The following is a 15,487-nucleotide window of genomic DNA, read 5'->3' on the forward strand; positions in this document are numbered from 1 at the left end:
CCTAAAGGGAGACCCTGAATGCCCAGTCCACCCATCAGCTGGCTTGGGCGAGGGCTTACTCACCCGAGTCCGTCTTCTTGGCATACTTCTTGCTCTGGCCTCGGATGATGAGCACAAAGACCAGAAGCAGGATGAAGATGAGGCCCACCAAGGCAATGACCACCAGGAACCACCACTCCTCATAGAAAGGGTTGGCTTTCTGGGCTGCAACATGGGTGTGGATGTCAGGTGTGGTGTGCTCAGGCTTCCCTCACTCCAAACCTCCCACCCCAACTGCCATGTGTGTCTTTCTGGGTAGGCTAGGAGGTCTGTGACCTCCGAAAGGGGTGGGGCCCGGGACAGGTTTTGATGATGGTTCAGACTTCCTGGGCCAAGCGAGGTTCTGAAGTTGCTCTGAACTCATTAGGAAAGCATGCTGGGATTGATTTGTGATGTCTGCCAGGGACACAGGAGAGAAGCGGATATGCTAGCTGCGGTTCCTTTTTCCCTTTTGCCACAGGACAAAAGCTTTGCTAGACCCAAATCTGCAGGGGGAAAGGCTTCCCCTGGCTTGCAGGGCTCCTGTAAGAACATCCCCTGAGTTCAGTCATGGACTGATCTTTTTTTTTCTACTGGTGGGAGAAAGCCGGGCGATCTGGAAGAGTGGGCAAGAGCAGGTGTTTAGAATGCCTCTTCCGGTGACAGCTCCCCTTCTCTCGAAATTCCCGGGACAGGGCCTTCCGTGCCAGCAACTACTGATCCACGCTGCTGTCGGTGCCTCCCTGTCCACTGATTTGGCTCCGTGGGTGTAGGCGAAGGGCAGCCGTGTGGGCAGGGAGAGGATGCAGGGTTTCTGGGGCTCCTCTAGTGACCGGAAGTAAATTCTGACCTGCGTTTCTGCCTCGGAGGAAGGTGCTTTAGCGTCCAGAGTGGCCGGCCACTAGGCCTGGGATCCCAGGTTTAGACGTGGGAGTCCTTGCTGGATGGGAAGCCATGAGGGGAGGTGCAGGGGAGGGCGGGGTGGGGAGTCTGGCCCACGTGGGCACTGCCTAGGCAAGTCTGAGAGGCTGCCCACCTTAGCAGCTGAGTGGTAGTGGGGGAGGGGCAGTTTCCATGGAAACACAGTGGATGACCCGGCACCCTTGAATTTCTTGGGTCATGAGCTCATGAACGCTCTATCATCCTGGGCCCATGGCTCTGCCCCTACGTGGGTTCTGGAGTCCTGGAAAGGGAAGTGTGGAACGCCCACTCCCCCCAGCTGGCTCCTGGCCCTGAGTTCAGAACTTGGGGAACGGAGCAGCAGGACATTTCTGCTGGTCACCCAGATGTGTCTGGTGCCCTGTGTCTCTCCTCCTCCCCCACTACCCAGCCTATCATCGGGCTCTTCTGTGGGGTTCCCCCCAACTCTTCACCCCATAGGAATGGTACCTGGCACAGACTGGGAGGGGCTGCTGGGGGTACCGAAGCCATAGTCGTTGACGGCGATGACCCGGAAGTCGTAGCTCACGCCGGGTTTCAGGATGTCCATGCTGAAGGTGTAAGAGCTCACCTCCTTGGGGATGTCCTTGATCAAAATGTCCCAGAGCCCCTCATCTGTAAGAGCAGAGAGGGTAAGGGGCTCAAATCTCACCCCCGCTTGATTCTAACTGTGCTCCTGTCTGGTCCCCCAGCTCAACACTATGGCCGGCTGGGGATTGAACCCAGGGTCATTCATCACTTGCTAGGCAAGTGCTCTACCACTTGAATCACACCCCTAGACCAGAAGGAAGATTAAAAAAAAAAATCAGTCCTAGGACTTGAACTCTGGGTCTGGGAGCTGTTCCGGAGCACTTTTGTTCAAGGTTAACATTCAACCACTTGAGCCACTGTTCTCTACTTCCTTTTTTTTTTTTTTTGGCCAGTCCTGGGCCTTGGACTCAGGGCCTGAGCACTGGCCCTGGCTTCTTCTTGCTCAAGGCTAGCACTCTGCCACTTGAGCCACAGCGCCACTTCTGGCCATTTTCTGCATATGTGGTGCTGGGGAATTGAACCCAGGGCCTCATGTATACGAGGCAAGCACTCCTGCCACTAGGCCATATCCCCAGCCCCTGTTCTCTACTTCTGCTTTAAAAAAAAAAAAAATTAGAGATAAGTCTCACTGGGGGCTGGGAATGTGGCTTAGTGGTACAGTGCTTGCCTCACATGCATGAAGCCCTGGGTTCCATTCCTCAGCACCACATACACAGAAAAAGCCAGAAGTGGCGCTGTGGCTCAAGTGGTAGAGTGCTAGCCTTGAGCAAAAAGAAGCTCAAAGCTCAGTGACAGTGTCCAGGCCTTGAGTTCAAACCCCATGACTGGCAAAAAAAAAAGTCTCAGGCTGGCTTTGAATCATGACCCTCAGATCTCAGCCTCCTGGGTAGCTAGGATGACAGGCGTGAGCCACCAGCAGCACTGGGCTCAGAGGGAATATTTTTATTAGCATGTATTAGTAATACAAGGGGTTTTCATTGTGATACCTCCACACACCCACATAAAACAGCCCCGGTCAAACGCATACCTCCATTGCGCTCTTTTTTCCCCTCTGCCTTCCTTCTGAAGACTATTTCAACAGGGTTCACTGTTCCATTTCTACGTTGACCCTCATTCACCCCTTCTAGTACCCCTTTCACTGATACCCTGCCCCCCAACAGAGCCTGTTTCACTTTCCTGTCATCTTTTAGGGTATGTTACTTGTACAAAGGGGCTTCATAATGGTATTTCACACAGGTGTAGACTGCATTTTAGTCTGATTAGACCCTTTTTAAAAATCCCCAGGAGGGGCAATTTCTTTTTTTTGTTTTTTTTTTTAAAGACACCTTTCGGAGTATCTCACTCTTTTCTAGTAAAGTACCTTTATGACATTAAAATGTATGTGCTATGAAGAAAATACTGTAACTATCTCGATACAAGTCGGACACCCTCAACTGGAAAATCTAAAACTCCAACTGCTCCAATCCAAGATTTTGGAGGTTCTCGACACAGCAGAGAAAATCCTGCACTCTGAATGTTTCATACACAAAATTACGAGGAATGTTGCATAAAATTGTGGCCAGGCTATGCATGTAAGATGTCTACGAAACATAAATGGATTTCATGATTAGGCTCTCAAGCCATCCCCAAGACAGCTCATTATGTAGATGCAAATATGCCCAAACCGGAAACATTCAAAAGCAGAAACACTTCCAGTCCCAAGCATTCAGATCAGAGACAGTCAATCTATTCAAGCACCCAGAGAAAGAGACTCAACATTTTGCTATTGGGTAGGCTGAATTCTAATTTTCTCTTTTCTGTGTCATTAAAAATAGTTGGAGCTGGGCGCTGGTGGTTCATGCCTATAATCCTAGCTACCCAGGAGACTGAGATCTGAGGATTGCAGTTCAAAGTGGCCCTCAGGGGCTGGGAATATGGCCTAGTGGTAAAGTGCTCACCTCGTATACATGAAACCCTGGGTTCGATTCCCTCAGCACCATATATATAGAAAAAAGCCAGAAGTGGCGCTGTGGTTCAAGAGGTAGGGTGCTAGCCTTGAGCAAAAAGAAGCCAGGGACAGTGCTCCGTCCCTGAGTCCACGCCCCAGGACTGGCAAAAAACAAACAAACAAACAAAAAACAAATAAAGCAATCCTCAGATCTCAGCCTCCTAGGATTACAGGCATGAGCTACCAGCATCTGAGACTCGAGTTTTTGATTCCCAGATAGCAAGAATATAGGTGCGCATCACATATGGCTTATTTGCTAATTTTTTTTTGCTGGGGCAAGCCTTGAACCGTAATTGTCTTGATCTGTCTCTGGAGTAGCTGGGATTACAGGCATGAGCCACCATGCCTGGCCTCTAACATTGTTTCTGAATTGTGGATGAGTGTGCGGCTGAATCTGCTGAAGGCTGCGTGCCCCACAGGGCCCTGTCAGGGTTCAGATTAGTCCTCGCCAAAGGGACACAAGCCTCCGCCTCCATTGTGGGTATTCTGGAGCATTTGCCATGTTTCTGGTGTCTTCTTCCTAGTTTCCTTTCCTTTCCTCTTTCCCACTTTCTTCCTGCTAAGCTATGAAATCCTCTAAGGGCAAAGATCATGCCTAGCTTGTCTCTGTATAAATTATCACCTACTACAGGCGCCTTCTAAGTGTGTGCTGAATAAATGGAGATTTCCCTTGCCTTTTCCCACCCTCCCCTCCCATCCTTTCCCTTTTAATTTCTTCCTCCATCCTTCCCTCTTTCTATTCTTTCCTTTCTCTTCTTAAAACTACTATTATTATTATTTGAGGCTAGAGTCTCTCTATTTGTGGCCCAGGCTGGCCTTGAACTCTCAAACTTCCTGCCCCAGCCTCCTGAGTGCTGGGATCACCAGTGTGGCTCCGTTTTTGGTTTTTTTTTCTCTGCTGATCCTAAGGCTTGAACTCAGGGCCTGGGTGCTGTCCCTGAGCTTCTTTTGCTCAAGGCTACCACTCTACCTCTTAAGCCACAGGTCTCTACTTTCAGCTTTTGGTGGTTCACTGGAAATAAGAGTCTCATGGACTTTCCTGCCCAGGCTGGCTTCGAACCATGATCTTCAGATCTCAGTCTCCTGAGTAGCTAGAATTACAGCCGCTTGGGTTTTCTTTTTGTTTTGTTTTGTTTTGAAGCATTATGTGGCCAGTCTCACTGCTTGGTGTCTTGACATGTAAGTATCGGGGCACAAGTCCACTTTCCATGTAACTGAGCTCTCCATCACTGTGAAGGAACTGTCCTAATAAGGACAATGACAATGACAAGTGGAGTGCTGGCCCCGGCCCTGGGGTCACCCCTCAGCCTGTGCTGAGTGACGCCCACACCCACGGGGATGTCATTTTACACCGAGAAAAATCAAGGTGTCCCAACGTCACATGAAGCTGGTATTTCTGACCACAGCCATTCAAGTCTCAGGCATTGAATTTCCTCCGGGTGCCTAGGGCAGTTAACCAGTGCCCCATGCACCTGTGGCTTGTGGAAGCTTCCAGTGCCTTCTTCCAAAGCTGAGGCCTCCTGCCTGCTGTGTACACTGCTGTCTCCTGCCCCCCCCCCGCCCCGCCCCGGCTGGTTCTGTTCTACGCAGAGACAAAGGGTGGGGCTGGGGCATTGAGGCCAGAACAGAAGCTGTTGGAAGGTCCCGTGGCCTTGGCCTCCAGCCCTGGGAATCAGCTGGTGTGCAGGACCGGCTTCACAGGCCCGGCAATCTGGAGTGAGGCCCTCATCGGCTCTGCCTCGCCCCGCGGCTCTCTGGCTTCTAGAAAGGGGGCATTGAGCTGGCCCTGCATCGTGTGAAGCACAATACGGAGTGGTGTACAGCAAGCGTGATTTCATACTCAAGAGGAAACAGCTGCGGCTGGGCGCTGGCGGCTCACGCCTGGAATCCCAGCTACCCAGCGGGCTGAGATCTGAAGACCACGATCCTAAGCCAGCCCAGGCAGGAAGCTCAGTGAGACTCTTCTCTCCGATGAACCACCAGGAGACCAGAAGTGGCGCTGTGGCTCAAAGTGGTAGAGCGCTAGCCCTGAGCAAAAGAAGCTCAGGGACAGCTCCCCTTCCCCCCTTCCCCCCCAAAAAAAACCCCAAACCAAACCAAAAGAAAAGGCCACAACACCCCTCACGGCCTTTCTGTCTTTCCCAGTGTCTGGCATAGTTTGGTCCTGGCTCTGACGGTTTGGTCCTTCTTCGATCATACTTGCGTAGACTGAGTCACAGCTCCCAAATTTGGAACAGCAAAGGCTCAGGCCGGGCCTCCCTGAGAGTCCTGATGGATCAACAGGCTGGAGTCTGAGCCAACATTCCACAGCCTGGCACCAGGGCCAGCCTGGGTGGAAGAGGCAGGCCCAACCTGGTTGGGAAACGAATGCAATGGTCTCCTGGCCAAGCCAGCAAGCTGGCACTGGAGGGGCAGGGCGGGGCCATCTGGAGCCGGGATCAGGACCACGTGGCGTGCAGCCCGGGACATGGTGGCTCCCAGCTGCTTACGCATACTATTTGCAAGTGTGATTGTTCACTGTTCACCTGTGATGAAGGTCATGATGAGTGGCTGCAGTTTCCAGAAACGTCTAAAACTAGTGAAGTTTGCTATTGCAGTGGTGAGCATCCAGCCATCCTGAGTTATTAACAAAATGTGTGTGTGCGCGTGCACGCGCGTGTGTGTGCGTGCATGTGTGTGTGTGTGTGTGTGTGTGCCAGTACTGGGGCTTGAACTCAGAGCCTTCTGCGTTGGCCTAGCTTTTATCACTCAAGGCTGGCACTCTACTACTTGGGTCACGCTTCCACTTCTGGCCTTTGTTGGTTACCTGAAGAATCTTCTAGATTTGTTTGCCAGGCTTTTGATCCCCACATCCCAGTCTCTCCCGAGGAGCTAGGATTACAGGTGTGAGCCACCAGGCCCCCACATGGGGGAGTAACAATTTGTCACAGAGATGGCTCAGTACACCTTCTCCTTAGAAGTGTTCATTCCTGGCACGCTCAGTGCCTCCTCCTCGTGTTATGATTCGCTACCGGGGTTCAAGTAGTCCAGTCTTGTCTTTTCTTTCTTCACTTTAATCAGCTAGTTCAGAGATCCATGGACTACAAAGAAAAGCCTGTGGCTCCTGGCTGACTCTGGCAGCTCTGATTAACTTGGAAACCTAGCAACGGAGGGAGCTGGAGCTTCTCTGGGTAAGTGGAGCCTCAGCCCAGGAAGCAGGTGTCAGGACAACGGTGAAACAGAAGCAGAGAGAGCGGGGCGGGGGGGGGGGGGGAGGGAGGGCGGGCCCTGGCGTGGCTTATCAGTGGCTCATCTCCTGAGGGCTTTGGAAGTTCTTGTGATTTGATTTCAGGCTTGACAGGAGGGGTTGATACAAATTACAGGAGCTATGAGGAGAGCTGAGAGGGTGCAGGAGACAGAGATGCAAGAGGTACCTGGGGTCTCTCTTTAGTAATGTGAAGTAGGTAGGAGAGCCACAAGTGTTCTCTCTTTCTCTCTCTCTCTCTCTCTCTCTCTCTCACCACACACACACACACACACACACACACACACACTTGTCAGTTGTGGGGCCTGAACTCAGGGCCTGGGCACTGTCCCTGAGCAAATTTTTTTTTTTTTTTTGCTCAAGGCTAGCACTCTACCGCTTTGAACCACAGCTCCACTTTGGGCTTTCTGGTGGTCAATTAGAGATCAGAGTCTCCTGGACTTTCCTGCTTGGGCTGGCTTTGAACCGCGGTCCTCAGATCTGGGACTCTTGAGTAGCTAGGATGACAGGCATGAGCCACCAGCTCCCTGAAAGGCTCACCCATAAATATTTAACCAATGTGAGGCAAACCCTTGCTCTGCTGACTTCCTGAATAATCTTCTCCCCAAGCTAGTGTGCAGCGGATGCTAGCAGCCATTCTTTGGGAAGGGGGCACCCCTGGGAACTCCTTAAGGGAGAGTCCAGCTCAGAGAAGGCACCCCTGTCTCCTAGTCCCCCAACAGGGTTGCCTTTTTAGGCAGAGGATGGACAGAAGCCCAAGGCGGTGGAAGTGAGCGGTGGAGTCTTAGGCCGCAGGGAGGAGCTGGAGGTAGGAGGTGGCCTGGCCCTTGGGGACGCACCTGAAGGCCTGGCCTCGATGACGTAGCGGGTGATGGGTCCTTTGCCGGGGTCTCCGCTGGCCCAGTGGATGGCGATGGCGGAACTGTACCTCACGATGATCGGCACTCCCGGTGGGCCCGGGGCACCTGCAAAACCACACAGTGGTCAGAGGCCTGCCTGGAACCCAGAATGGCCATCCCGCCTGCCAATCCGGGGGATTGCCCAGGGCAAGAGAGGGCCTAGAAGGTGCTGGAAGACCGCTGGAGCAGTCCTAGGACCTGGGGCTCAGCCGGAGTTTATTACGTGGTTGGCCTTTAATTACGTGGGAGCCTTTTTGGTGCTCTCTGTTTGCCTGTCTCTTGTAAGATGCCTCTAGAAGTAAGGCAGGGAGGCCTGAAGCCATAGGCCAGGGACGGAGGGATGGTTTGAAGGGGGTAGAAGAGCCCCCCAACATCATGTCCTTCCTAGCAGGTGATGGTGATGTCCGCTCTACCTCTGTGTGTGTGTGTGTGTGTGTGTGTGTGTGTGTGTGTTACCATTCCTGGGGCTTGAGCTCAAGGTCTGGGCGCTGTCTCTGAGCTTTTGTGCTCAAGGCCAGTGCTCTATCTGCCCCTGGAAGTCACAGCTCTATTTCAGGCTTTTTTTTTTTTTTGGTGGCTAACCTTCCTGCCTGGGCTGGCTCTGAACTGTGACCCCTCAGATCCCAGCCTCCTGAGTAACCAGGATGACAGACATGAGACGCCAGCGCCGGCCAGGAGGAGGTATTTCAGGGGGACTTTGGGGAGGGTGGGTACTGTTTCAGAGGGGCAGGCAGGGTGCCCTGGACTTTTTTTGGGGGGTGACTGAGGCTAGTGGGCACTAGGGGGTCAGGGAGGGAAAGGAAAGGAGGAAGTGAAATGCTGGGAGAAAGGAGTGGCGGGAGGATGGGGGGGTGAGTTCTGTGTACCCCACTTTGTACCCAGGACCCTCCAGCACAGCTCTGGGCATCAGGGGCAGGGAGGGCCTTCCCACTTGGGGTGTGGAAGAGCCTGGTGTGCTGAGGTAGCAGCTCCTCACGCCCCTACCTTCTCCCGGGCCGGTGGTGACGTTGGCTTCGATCTCGGGCCCGTAGGTGAAGGTCTTGGCCCGGATGCGGAACCTGTAGGTCATGCCCTCGGCCAGGTCCTTCACCTTCAGCCACAGTGGGCTGTTCCCCTTCACGTCCACCGTCACAATCTTGCTGACCCCTGGGGAGGGAGAAGCCCAGTGACAGCGGAGCCACAGAGGCTATGGGTGGGTGGGGGGGCAGCAACTGTGGCCGGAAGCCTCTCCAGGTCCCCCACATCTTGAAGTCCAGCTCGAATGTGATCCTGGCTGACACAACCATGAGGCCCACACTGTGTCATGGAACACACGCCTGGGTTCTGCTTGCCTGGAGGCTAAAGCAGTTTGAGAAGAGGTGGCTGGCCCCGTCCAACTCCGGATTGGCAGCCCCAGGGGCCTTGAAATTATTTAATATTTCGTGCTGGTATTGGGGTATGAACTCAGGGCCTGGGTGTGGTCCTTAGCTTTTCTTTTGTGCCAGTCCTGGGGCTTAGACTCAGGGCCTGAGCACTGTCCCTGGCTTCTTTTTGCTCAAGGCTGGCTACCACTCTACCACTTGAGCCACAGCACAACTTTGGCTTTTTCTATCTATGTAGTGCTGAGGAATCGAACCCAGGGCTTCGTGTATACGAGGCAAGCTCTCTTGCCACTAGGCCATATTCCCAGCCCCCTGGCTTCTTTTTGCTCAAGGTGAGAGAGTGCTCTATCTCTGCTAAGCCACATTCCCAGCCCCTCTACTATTGGCTTTTTTTTTTTTTTTTGCTAGTTAATTGGAGATAAGAGTCTCATAGTCCTTTCTGCTCATGTTGGCTTCAAACCACGACCCTCAGATCTCTGTCCCCTGAGGAGCTAGGATTCCAGGCACGAGCCACAAGGGCATGGCTAAGATGACGGGGGGTGGGGGGGCGGTCTGGAGGGGTGAAATGATCACCAGGGCCTAGGCTGGCTTTGCGCTGTGATCCTCAGATCTCAGCCTCCTGAGTAGCTAGGATTAGACTTGAGCTACCGGTGTCCAGCCCTTCCCAGTTCTTTAACACACAGCTCCATTCTTCCCAGTGGCTGCTGGCACCAGGAGGTGGCAAGGAGGCCTGAGGACCACTGTCCCCTCTACCGGACCAGAACTGCTGGCCCAGGCTCCGCCCCGTGCTCTTGCCAGGCTTGGTTGTTGAGAAGGGTTTCGAGTGAGGGCAGGGGTGACTAAAGTAGCAGTCACTCCCTGCCATGAGGGCACTGCCCGGAGGCCAACCACACCCCAGGTCCCACTCTATGACCTAGGCCGGTTCTGCTCATTTTGGTGTGAACTGGGTTGAGTTCACACCAGCCACGGCTGGTCCGTCAGAAAGGAAGCTGGCACGTGTCTGGCGTCCGCCGTGGTGGTCAGCCTGGGCCTGTCTGGAGCCTGAGCTGGAGGAAAGGCTCTGAAGATGCCTGGACCACGGGCCTCAGCTTTGTGCAGAGTAGAGCTCCTGATCTGACGCTCACAGATGGCAACAGGGGTACAATGACACCCCCCCCGCCCCGCCCCCATACTGTGCATCTTCCCAGGGAAGTCTGCGGGGCTTTGATCAGATTCCCAAAGGGAACCTGGTCCTTCGCGTTCCCGAGTCTCCGAAGTCTGAAGGATTATCCTGGAGCAAGGCTGGGAACACTCTAGTTTTTGGGAGGGCAAGGCTAGGGCAGCACCGTCAAGGGTGCTTCCTTGTGGGTGCTGCAGAGACCTCCTCTCTTCTTGGAGGGCTGTGCGTGGCCCAGACTTCCTTCCTTCCCTGCTCTGATTCTGTAGACTGAGGTGAAGAATTTCTTAAATTCTCTGTAATAGATTGAGGGGGTCGAATCTGATCGGTGCGTGTCACACACAAGTTACAGATTTCACCATGGAACCTCTCTGCACAGTCATACATGCTAATAAGACATAAAATAATGATCTGCCTGGAAGTTGGGAGACCAAGCCAGGTTTACTGCTTCAGTTTTGCCTCAGAAATGCCCCATCCAGCTGGGTGCTGGTGGCTCACGCCTATAATCCTAGCTACTAAAGAGGCTGAGATCTGGGGATCGTGGTTTGAAGTCAGCCCGGGGCAGGAAAGCCCACGGGAGGCTTAGCTCCGTGTAACCACCGAAAAGCTGGACGTGGAGCTGTGGCTCAAGTGGTAGAGTGCCAGCCTTGAGCCACAAAAGCTCAGGGACAGCCGAGAACCCTGGTCCTGAGTTCAATCCCCAGGACCAGTATTCCCCCCCCCCACCCGCAGCCCCCCACAAATAACCAGCAAAAATCCATGCCGGAGGCATGGCTCAGCAGTAAGAGCATCAACTTCTTGTACCATCAAAAACCAAAACAAAAATAACAAGAATAATAATAATAAAAAAATGGGATATGCTCACCACACCTAACTCCTGGGTAGTGAGTGACAGTGACTTGGGCACAGAATAACACCCCACTCACCATCTACTGGGGTGCAGGGCTCATACACTAGCCGGTAGCCCTCCAGGAGGCCATTGGGGAACTGGGGGGCTTCCCAGGACACGTTCACCGAGGTTGTGGTCAGCTCACTGAACTTGACTGAGCCGGGAGCGCTGGGGGCTGCGGAGACAGCAAAGGGATTTTTGTTTCCTCTTTCTGAATGGTTCAAAGCCCCAGGTTTGGCTCCAAGAAACTATGGGGAGTATTTTGGGTCTGTGCCCGGGGGGGAAGAAAGAGAGAGAGAGGACTTAGCCCATGAACAAGGCCAGAGAGGCCACTGGAGGCCATTGGAACCCCTTTTCTTCCTCTGTGACATTGTCAGAACCCCCCCAGTTTCCAAAAATCAAGAGTCCCAGGCCCTGGGGAGCAAAGGAAAAGTTCTCAACTTTTCCTGAAAGTTCCAGAACTTGGACTTCCTCCCCCGTGGCTCAGAGCCCTGGCTGGCAGCACGGGACAAGCTGTTACACTCCGGGGTCACCACGGGGCAAGGCCATTTCCTGGCTTTGTGGAGCGCGCCTCTCAACCTCCCTGCTAGAGAGGGTGGGTGCGGGGTCCGGGCTTCGGAACCTCCGGTGGGCACAAAATAAGAAGGCCCAGCACCCCCGCGACCTGCAGCCGAGCCAAGGACACGGGGCCCTTCCGCAAGAAATGTTTCGGTGGACTGAACACCCTGTGGGGACCCTGAACACACGGGGGGCCGGGGCCTCTGAAGGGCGGGGGGGGGGCAGAGAGGACGGGCAGGAAGCATCCCAAGCTGGCCAGCTGGGCGTCCAGGCTATTCTTGTCCGGCGCTGCCTCCCCACTGAGTTGGAGCTAAGCTGGACCTGCTTCCGGCTCCAGCTCAGCGGAGGCAGTGTCAGGGAGGGCGGCTTTGAAGGAGGGAGGGAGGTGATCGCAGGGTCCTTCCTGCCTCCCGGGGCGGGGGTGGGGGAGGGGGGGAGACGCTAGAGGGACGTGGGATTGAACGCTTCGTTCTGCTGCCCAAGTGCCGGAAGCTTCCACGCTCCCAGGGGCTTCTGTCTGGAAGATGACATTGACGGTGGAGTAGGGACTGGTTGGGAGACAGACAGACAGACAGACAGACTTGTACATTCAGACACTCCCACTTGACCTCACCCAAAACCCTGGGGAGCCAGTGGTGGAAAAGGCTCCCAGAGGCCTGAACCCTGGGACGAACACAAGTAGGAAGTAATGCTGTAAGTGGTCTGTGTGTGTGTGTGTGTGTATGTGTGTGTGTGTGTGTGTGTGCAATTGCTGGTACTAGGGCTTGAACTCAGGGCATGGGGGCTATTCTGTAGCTTTTATTGCTCAAGGCTGGCACTCTACTACTTGAACCACAGCTTCACTTCTGGGTTTGTTTTTGGTGGTTCATTGGAGATAAGAGTCTCATGGACTTCCCTACCCAGGCTGGTTTCAAACAAGGATCCTTAGCTCTACGGCTCCTGAGTAGTTAGGATGACAGGCGTGAGCCACCAGTGCCCTGCTCTGTGCAGCTCTTTAGGCTGAATGGGGTTTGTAGTAAGGAAAGCAACGAGCCAGAGGAGGTGCTCATAGAGACTCCATGGGACGCACACAGTTGTCCTGTTATCAGTTGGGATTAGTTCTAGAACCCAGCATGGACTTGCATATAACCTCTGCTCATGCTTGCATACAGGTGTGTGTGTGTGTGTGTGTGTGTGTGTGTGTGTGTGTGTGTGTGTGTGTGTGTGTGCATGAGTATGCTGGGAATGGAACGAAGCACTCTACTACTGAGCAAAACCCTAGCCTTCCTCATAGCACTATATTATCTCTAGGGAAGTAGCAGGGAAAGCCTGGTGGCTTATGCTACTCAGGAGACAGAGATGGGGGGAGGAGGGAGTGCTGTTTGGGGCCAGCTAGGGCAACAAGTTATTGAGACCCCCCATCTCAACAGCAAGACAAAGCTTGAGTGTTGTGGCACACAACACTCAGGTATATAGGAAGTACAGGGAGGATGATCTAGGTTCAATGCCAACTGGGGCAAAAATGTAAGCCTGTACTGGAAAATAAAACAACACAACAAACCTTAAAAATGCTGGGAGAGTGGTTTAACTGGTAAAGCTCTCACCCAGCAAGTTCAGGGCCCCAAGTTCACAAAAAGTACCACAAAAAATAGGAGTAATCTCTAAAGTTCCTTCCTTCCTTCCTTCCTTCCTTCACCAGTCCTGGGGCTTGAACTCAAGGCCTGAGTACTATCCCTGGCTTCTTTTTGCTCAAGGCTAGCACTCTGCCACTTGAGCCACAGCGCCACTTCTGGCTTTTTCTATATATGTGGTGCTGAGGAATCGAACCCAGGGCTTCATGTTTATGAGGTGAGCAACTCTACCACTAGGCCATCTTCCCAGCCCTCTATAAAGTTTCTTATAATACCCGATCCCATGCAGGGTAGTGTTAATGCCCACACAGTAGGTATTGTTTGAGAAGCAACAACAAGATCTGTACATGTTCAGTGTAGATCCAAAAATTGTTGGGGGGGGGGTATGTTTAACCCCCGGTTGGCTGAATCTGCTGGTGTGGAATCCACGGATGGAGGGCCAGGTGTGCTACAATCCACCAGGACAGAATTCTTGGTTCTCAGAAATTCTGAGTTTCTTCCTCCACTACCTAATGACCCTCTGAGAGACCCAGGACAGGATGCCTGCTTCTCAAGGTGGCCCTGGCTTCTCAGGAAACGGGGGGTGGGGGTGGGGTGATGCTGTCCTTTCCTCTCTTCCAGCTTGTCCCAGGGACCCTGGAGGACCCAAAGCAGGGTTGGCTGAGAAGTGGTTTGGGAATCCCTCCCCCCTCCCCTCGAACTTGCTCTGCGCATGCGTGAAGCAGGGCCCACCTCCAGCTTGTTCTGCGCATGCGTGCAGTCCCCCCCCCCAAGAACCCTACCCAAGAGTGCATGGGGATGCTCGGCCCCACCCTCTCTCCAAGCCCAGATCTGCCCTCCCTGCCTCCATCTTCCTCTCCTCTCCAACAGTCTTTCTAAGTCAAGCAGCCAGAGCGATTTCCCCCCAAACGTAAACTAGATCCTGTCACTCAATTGCTCAAACTGTCCATTGGCTTCCTTCCTACTATACTTAAAACAACAACAACAACATCAAAAAAACAACCAACCCTTCCAGACTTGGACATCTGATTCTCACCCCATACATGCACCTCCCTTTCTCTCTGCTCCCTGAATCCCTTCCAGCCTCCAGGCCTTGGCCTGCATGAAGCCTTTGGGGGAGACTCCCAAAGCCACCCCTCCCTGGGGACACCCTTATATCACCTGCCCCGGCTGCTTGTTTAGGATCGGGGCCCCTTACGAGGGCGGCGTGGTGCTGGTCTCTGCCACCGTGTCCCCAGCACCAAGCACAGAGTGCGTTCCCGGAAAACAACCAGCCGATACAAATACACCGAGCTGGGTGTCGGTGGCTCACGCCTGTAATTCTAGGCACTCAGGAGGCTGAGATCTGAAGATCGCGGTTCAAAGCCAGCCCGGGCAGGGAAGTCTATGAGACTCTTATCTCTAAGAAACCACCGGAAAGTTGGAAGTGGAGCTGTGTTTCAAAGAGGTAGAGTGCTAGCCTTGAGCAAAAAACAAACAACAAGAGACAAAAACAGCTCAAGGATTGTGCTCAGGCCCTGAGTTCAAGCCCCATCACCAAAAAATACACACACACACACACAAACACACACACACTAAAACAAATGTGCAATGATGGGGTGACAGGAGGAAGGAGGTGGGACTCAAGCTGTGTCTCCTGGGGCTTGGGGACCAGCCTAGAGCTGAGCAGGACAAGGCAGCTGTCTGCCTTGCTCATACCCCAGGGGGGTCCTCCCTGCCCCGCCTCCCTCCCCAGCCCCTCCCCACCTGCTTGCTGGGTCTGGCCCTGGGTGGGGGCGCTCCGTGGCCCGTCCCCCGCAGCGTTGAAGGCCGCCACGCTGACCATGTAGGTAGTGTAGCCAGTCAGGTTTTTGAGTTTCACGCCATTCTCGGCCAGGAAAAGGGTCTTCACCCGCTCGGTGAGGTTCCCCCGCTGGGCTTCCCAGAAGAAAATCTGTGGGCAGAAAGAGCCACGGGATTGAGGGGGCTGGGGACACAGGACCTCCCTCCTGCTTCCACCTAACCCCGGCCTTTCACCATCCTGAGTCACCCAGGGAGCGCAGGATGGAAGGGTCATGGGGTTTTAGAAACCTTTCCAGAACCTTCCTTTTCACAGCCAGACCCAAGCCTCTGCTAGGCTGTAAAAGCCGTGAGGGCAGAGCCCCCGTGTGTCTTTCTCTGCTCCGGCAACCATGGGATTTAGCGCCAGGACATCAGCCTCAGAACACAGTGGCAAGCCGGTGGCCCTCTCCCTCAGGCCTGCCATTGTAGCCACTGCAGGGTAAGGAGACCTGGGCGGGGGTGGGGTGGGGGGGT

At 53.9% G+C, this 15,487-nt stretch overlaps 1 protein-coding gene across 2 annotated transcripts in view; it reads right to left on the reverse strand.

Moving 5' to 3' along the window:
* The window catches only part of Sdk2 (sidekick cell adhesion molecule 2), a 218,777-nt gene that overhangs the window by 9,896 nt on the left and 193,394 nt on the right, over window positions 1-15,487 (reverse strand). For both annotated transcript variants that reach the window (XM_048366286.1, XM_048366287.1), the window contains 6 exons: window positions 14,939-15,125; window positions 11,062-11,199; window positions 8,603-8,764; window positions 7,559-7,684; window positions 1,408-1,572; window positions 64-204 (listed from right to left, as the gene is read on the reverse strand). In XM_048366286.1, coding sequence (XP_048222243.1) covers window positions 64-204; window positions 1,408-1,572; window positions 7,559-7,684; window positions 8,603-8,764; window positions 11,062-11,199; window positions 14,939-15,125 — 919 coding nt within the window. The remainder of the gene's footprint in view (window positions 1-63; window positions 205-1,407; window positions 1,573-7,558; window positions 7,685-8,602; window positions 8,765-11,061; window positions 11,200-14,938; window positions 15,126-15,487) is intronic.

This window comes from Perognathus longimembris, chromosome 17 (assembly GCF_023159225.1).
Source record: "Perognathus longimembris pacificus isolate PPM17 chromosome 17, ASM2315922v1, whole genome shotgun sequence".
In the NCBI taxonomy this organism is placed as follows: Eukaryota; Metazoa; Chordata; class Mammalia; order Rodentia; family Heteromyidae; genus Perognathus; species Perognathus longimembris.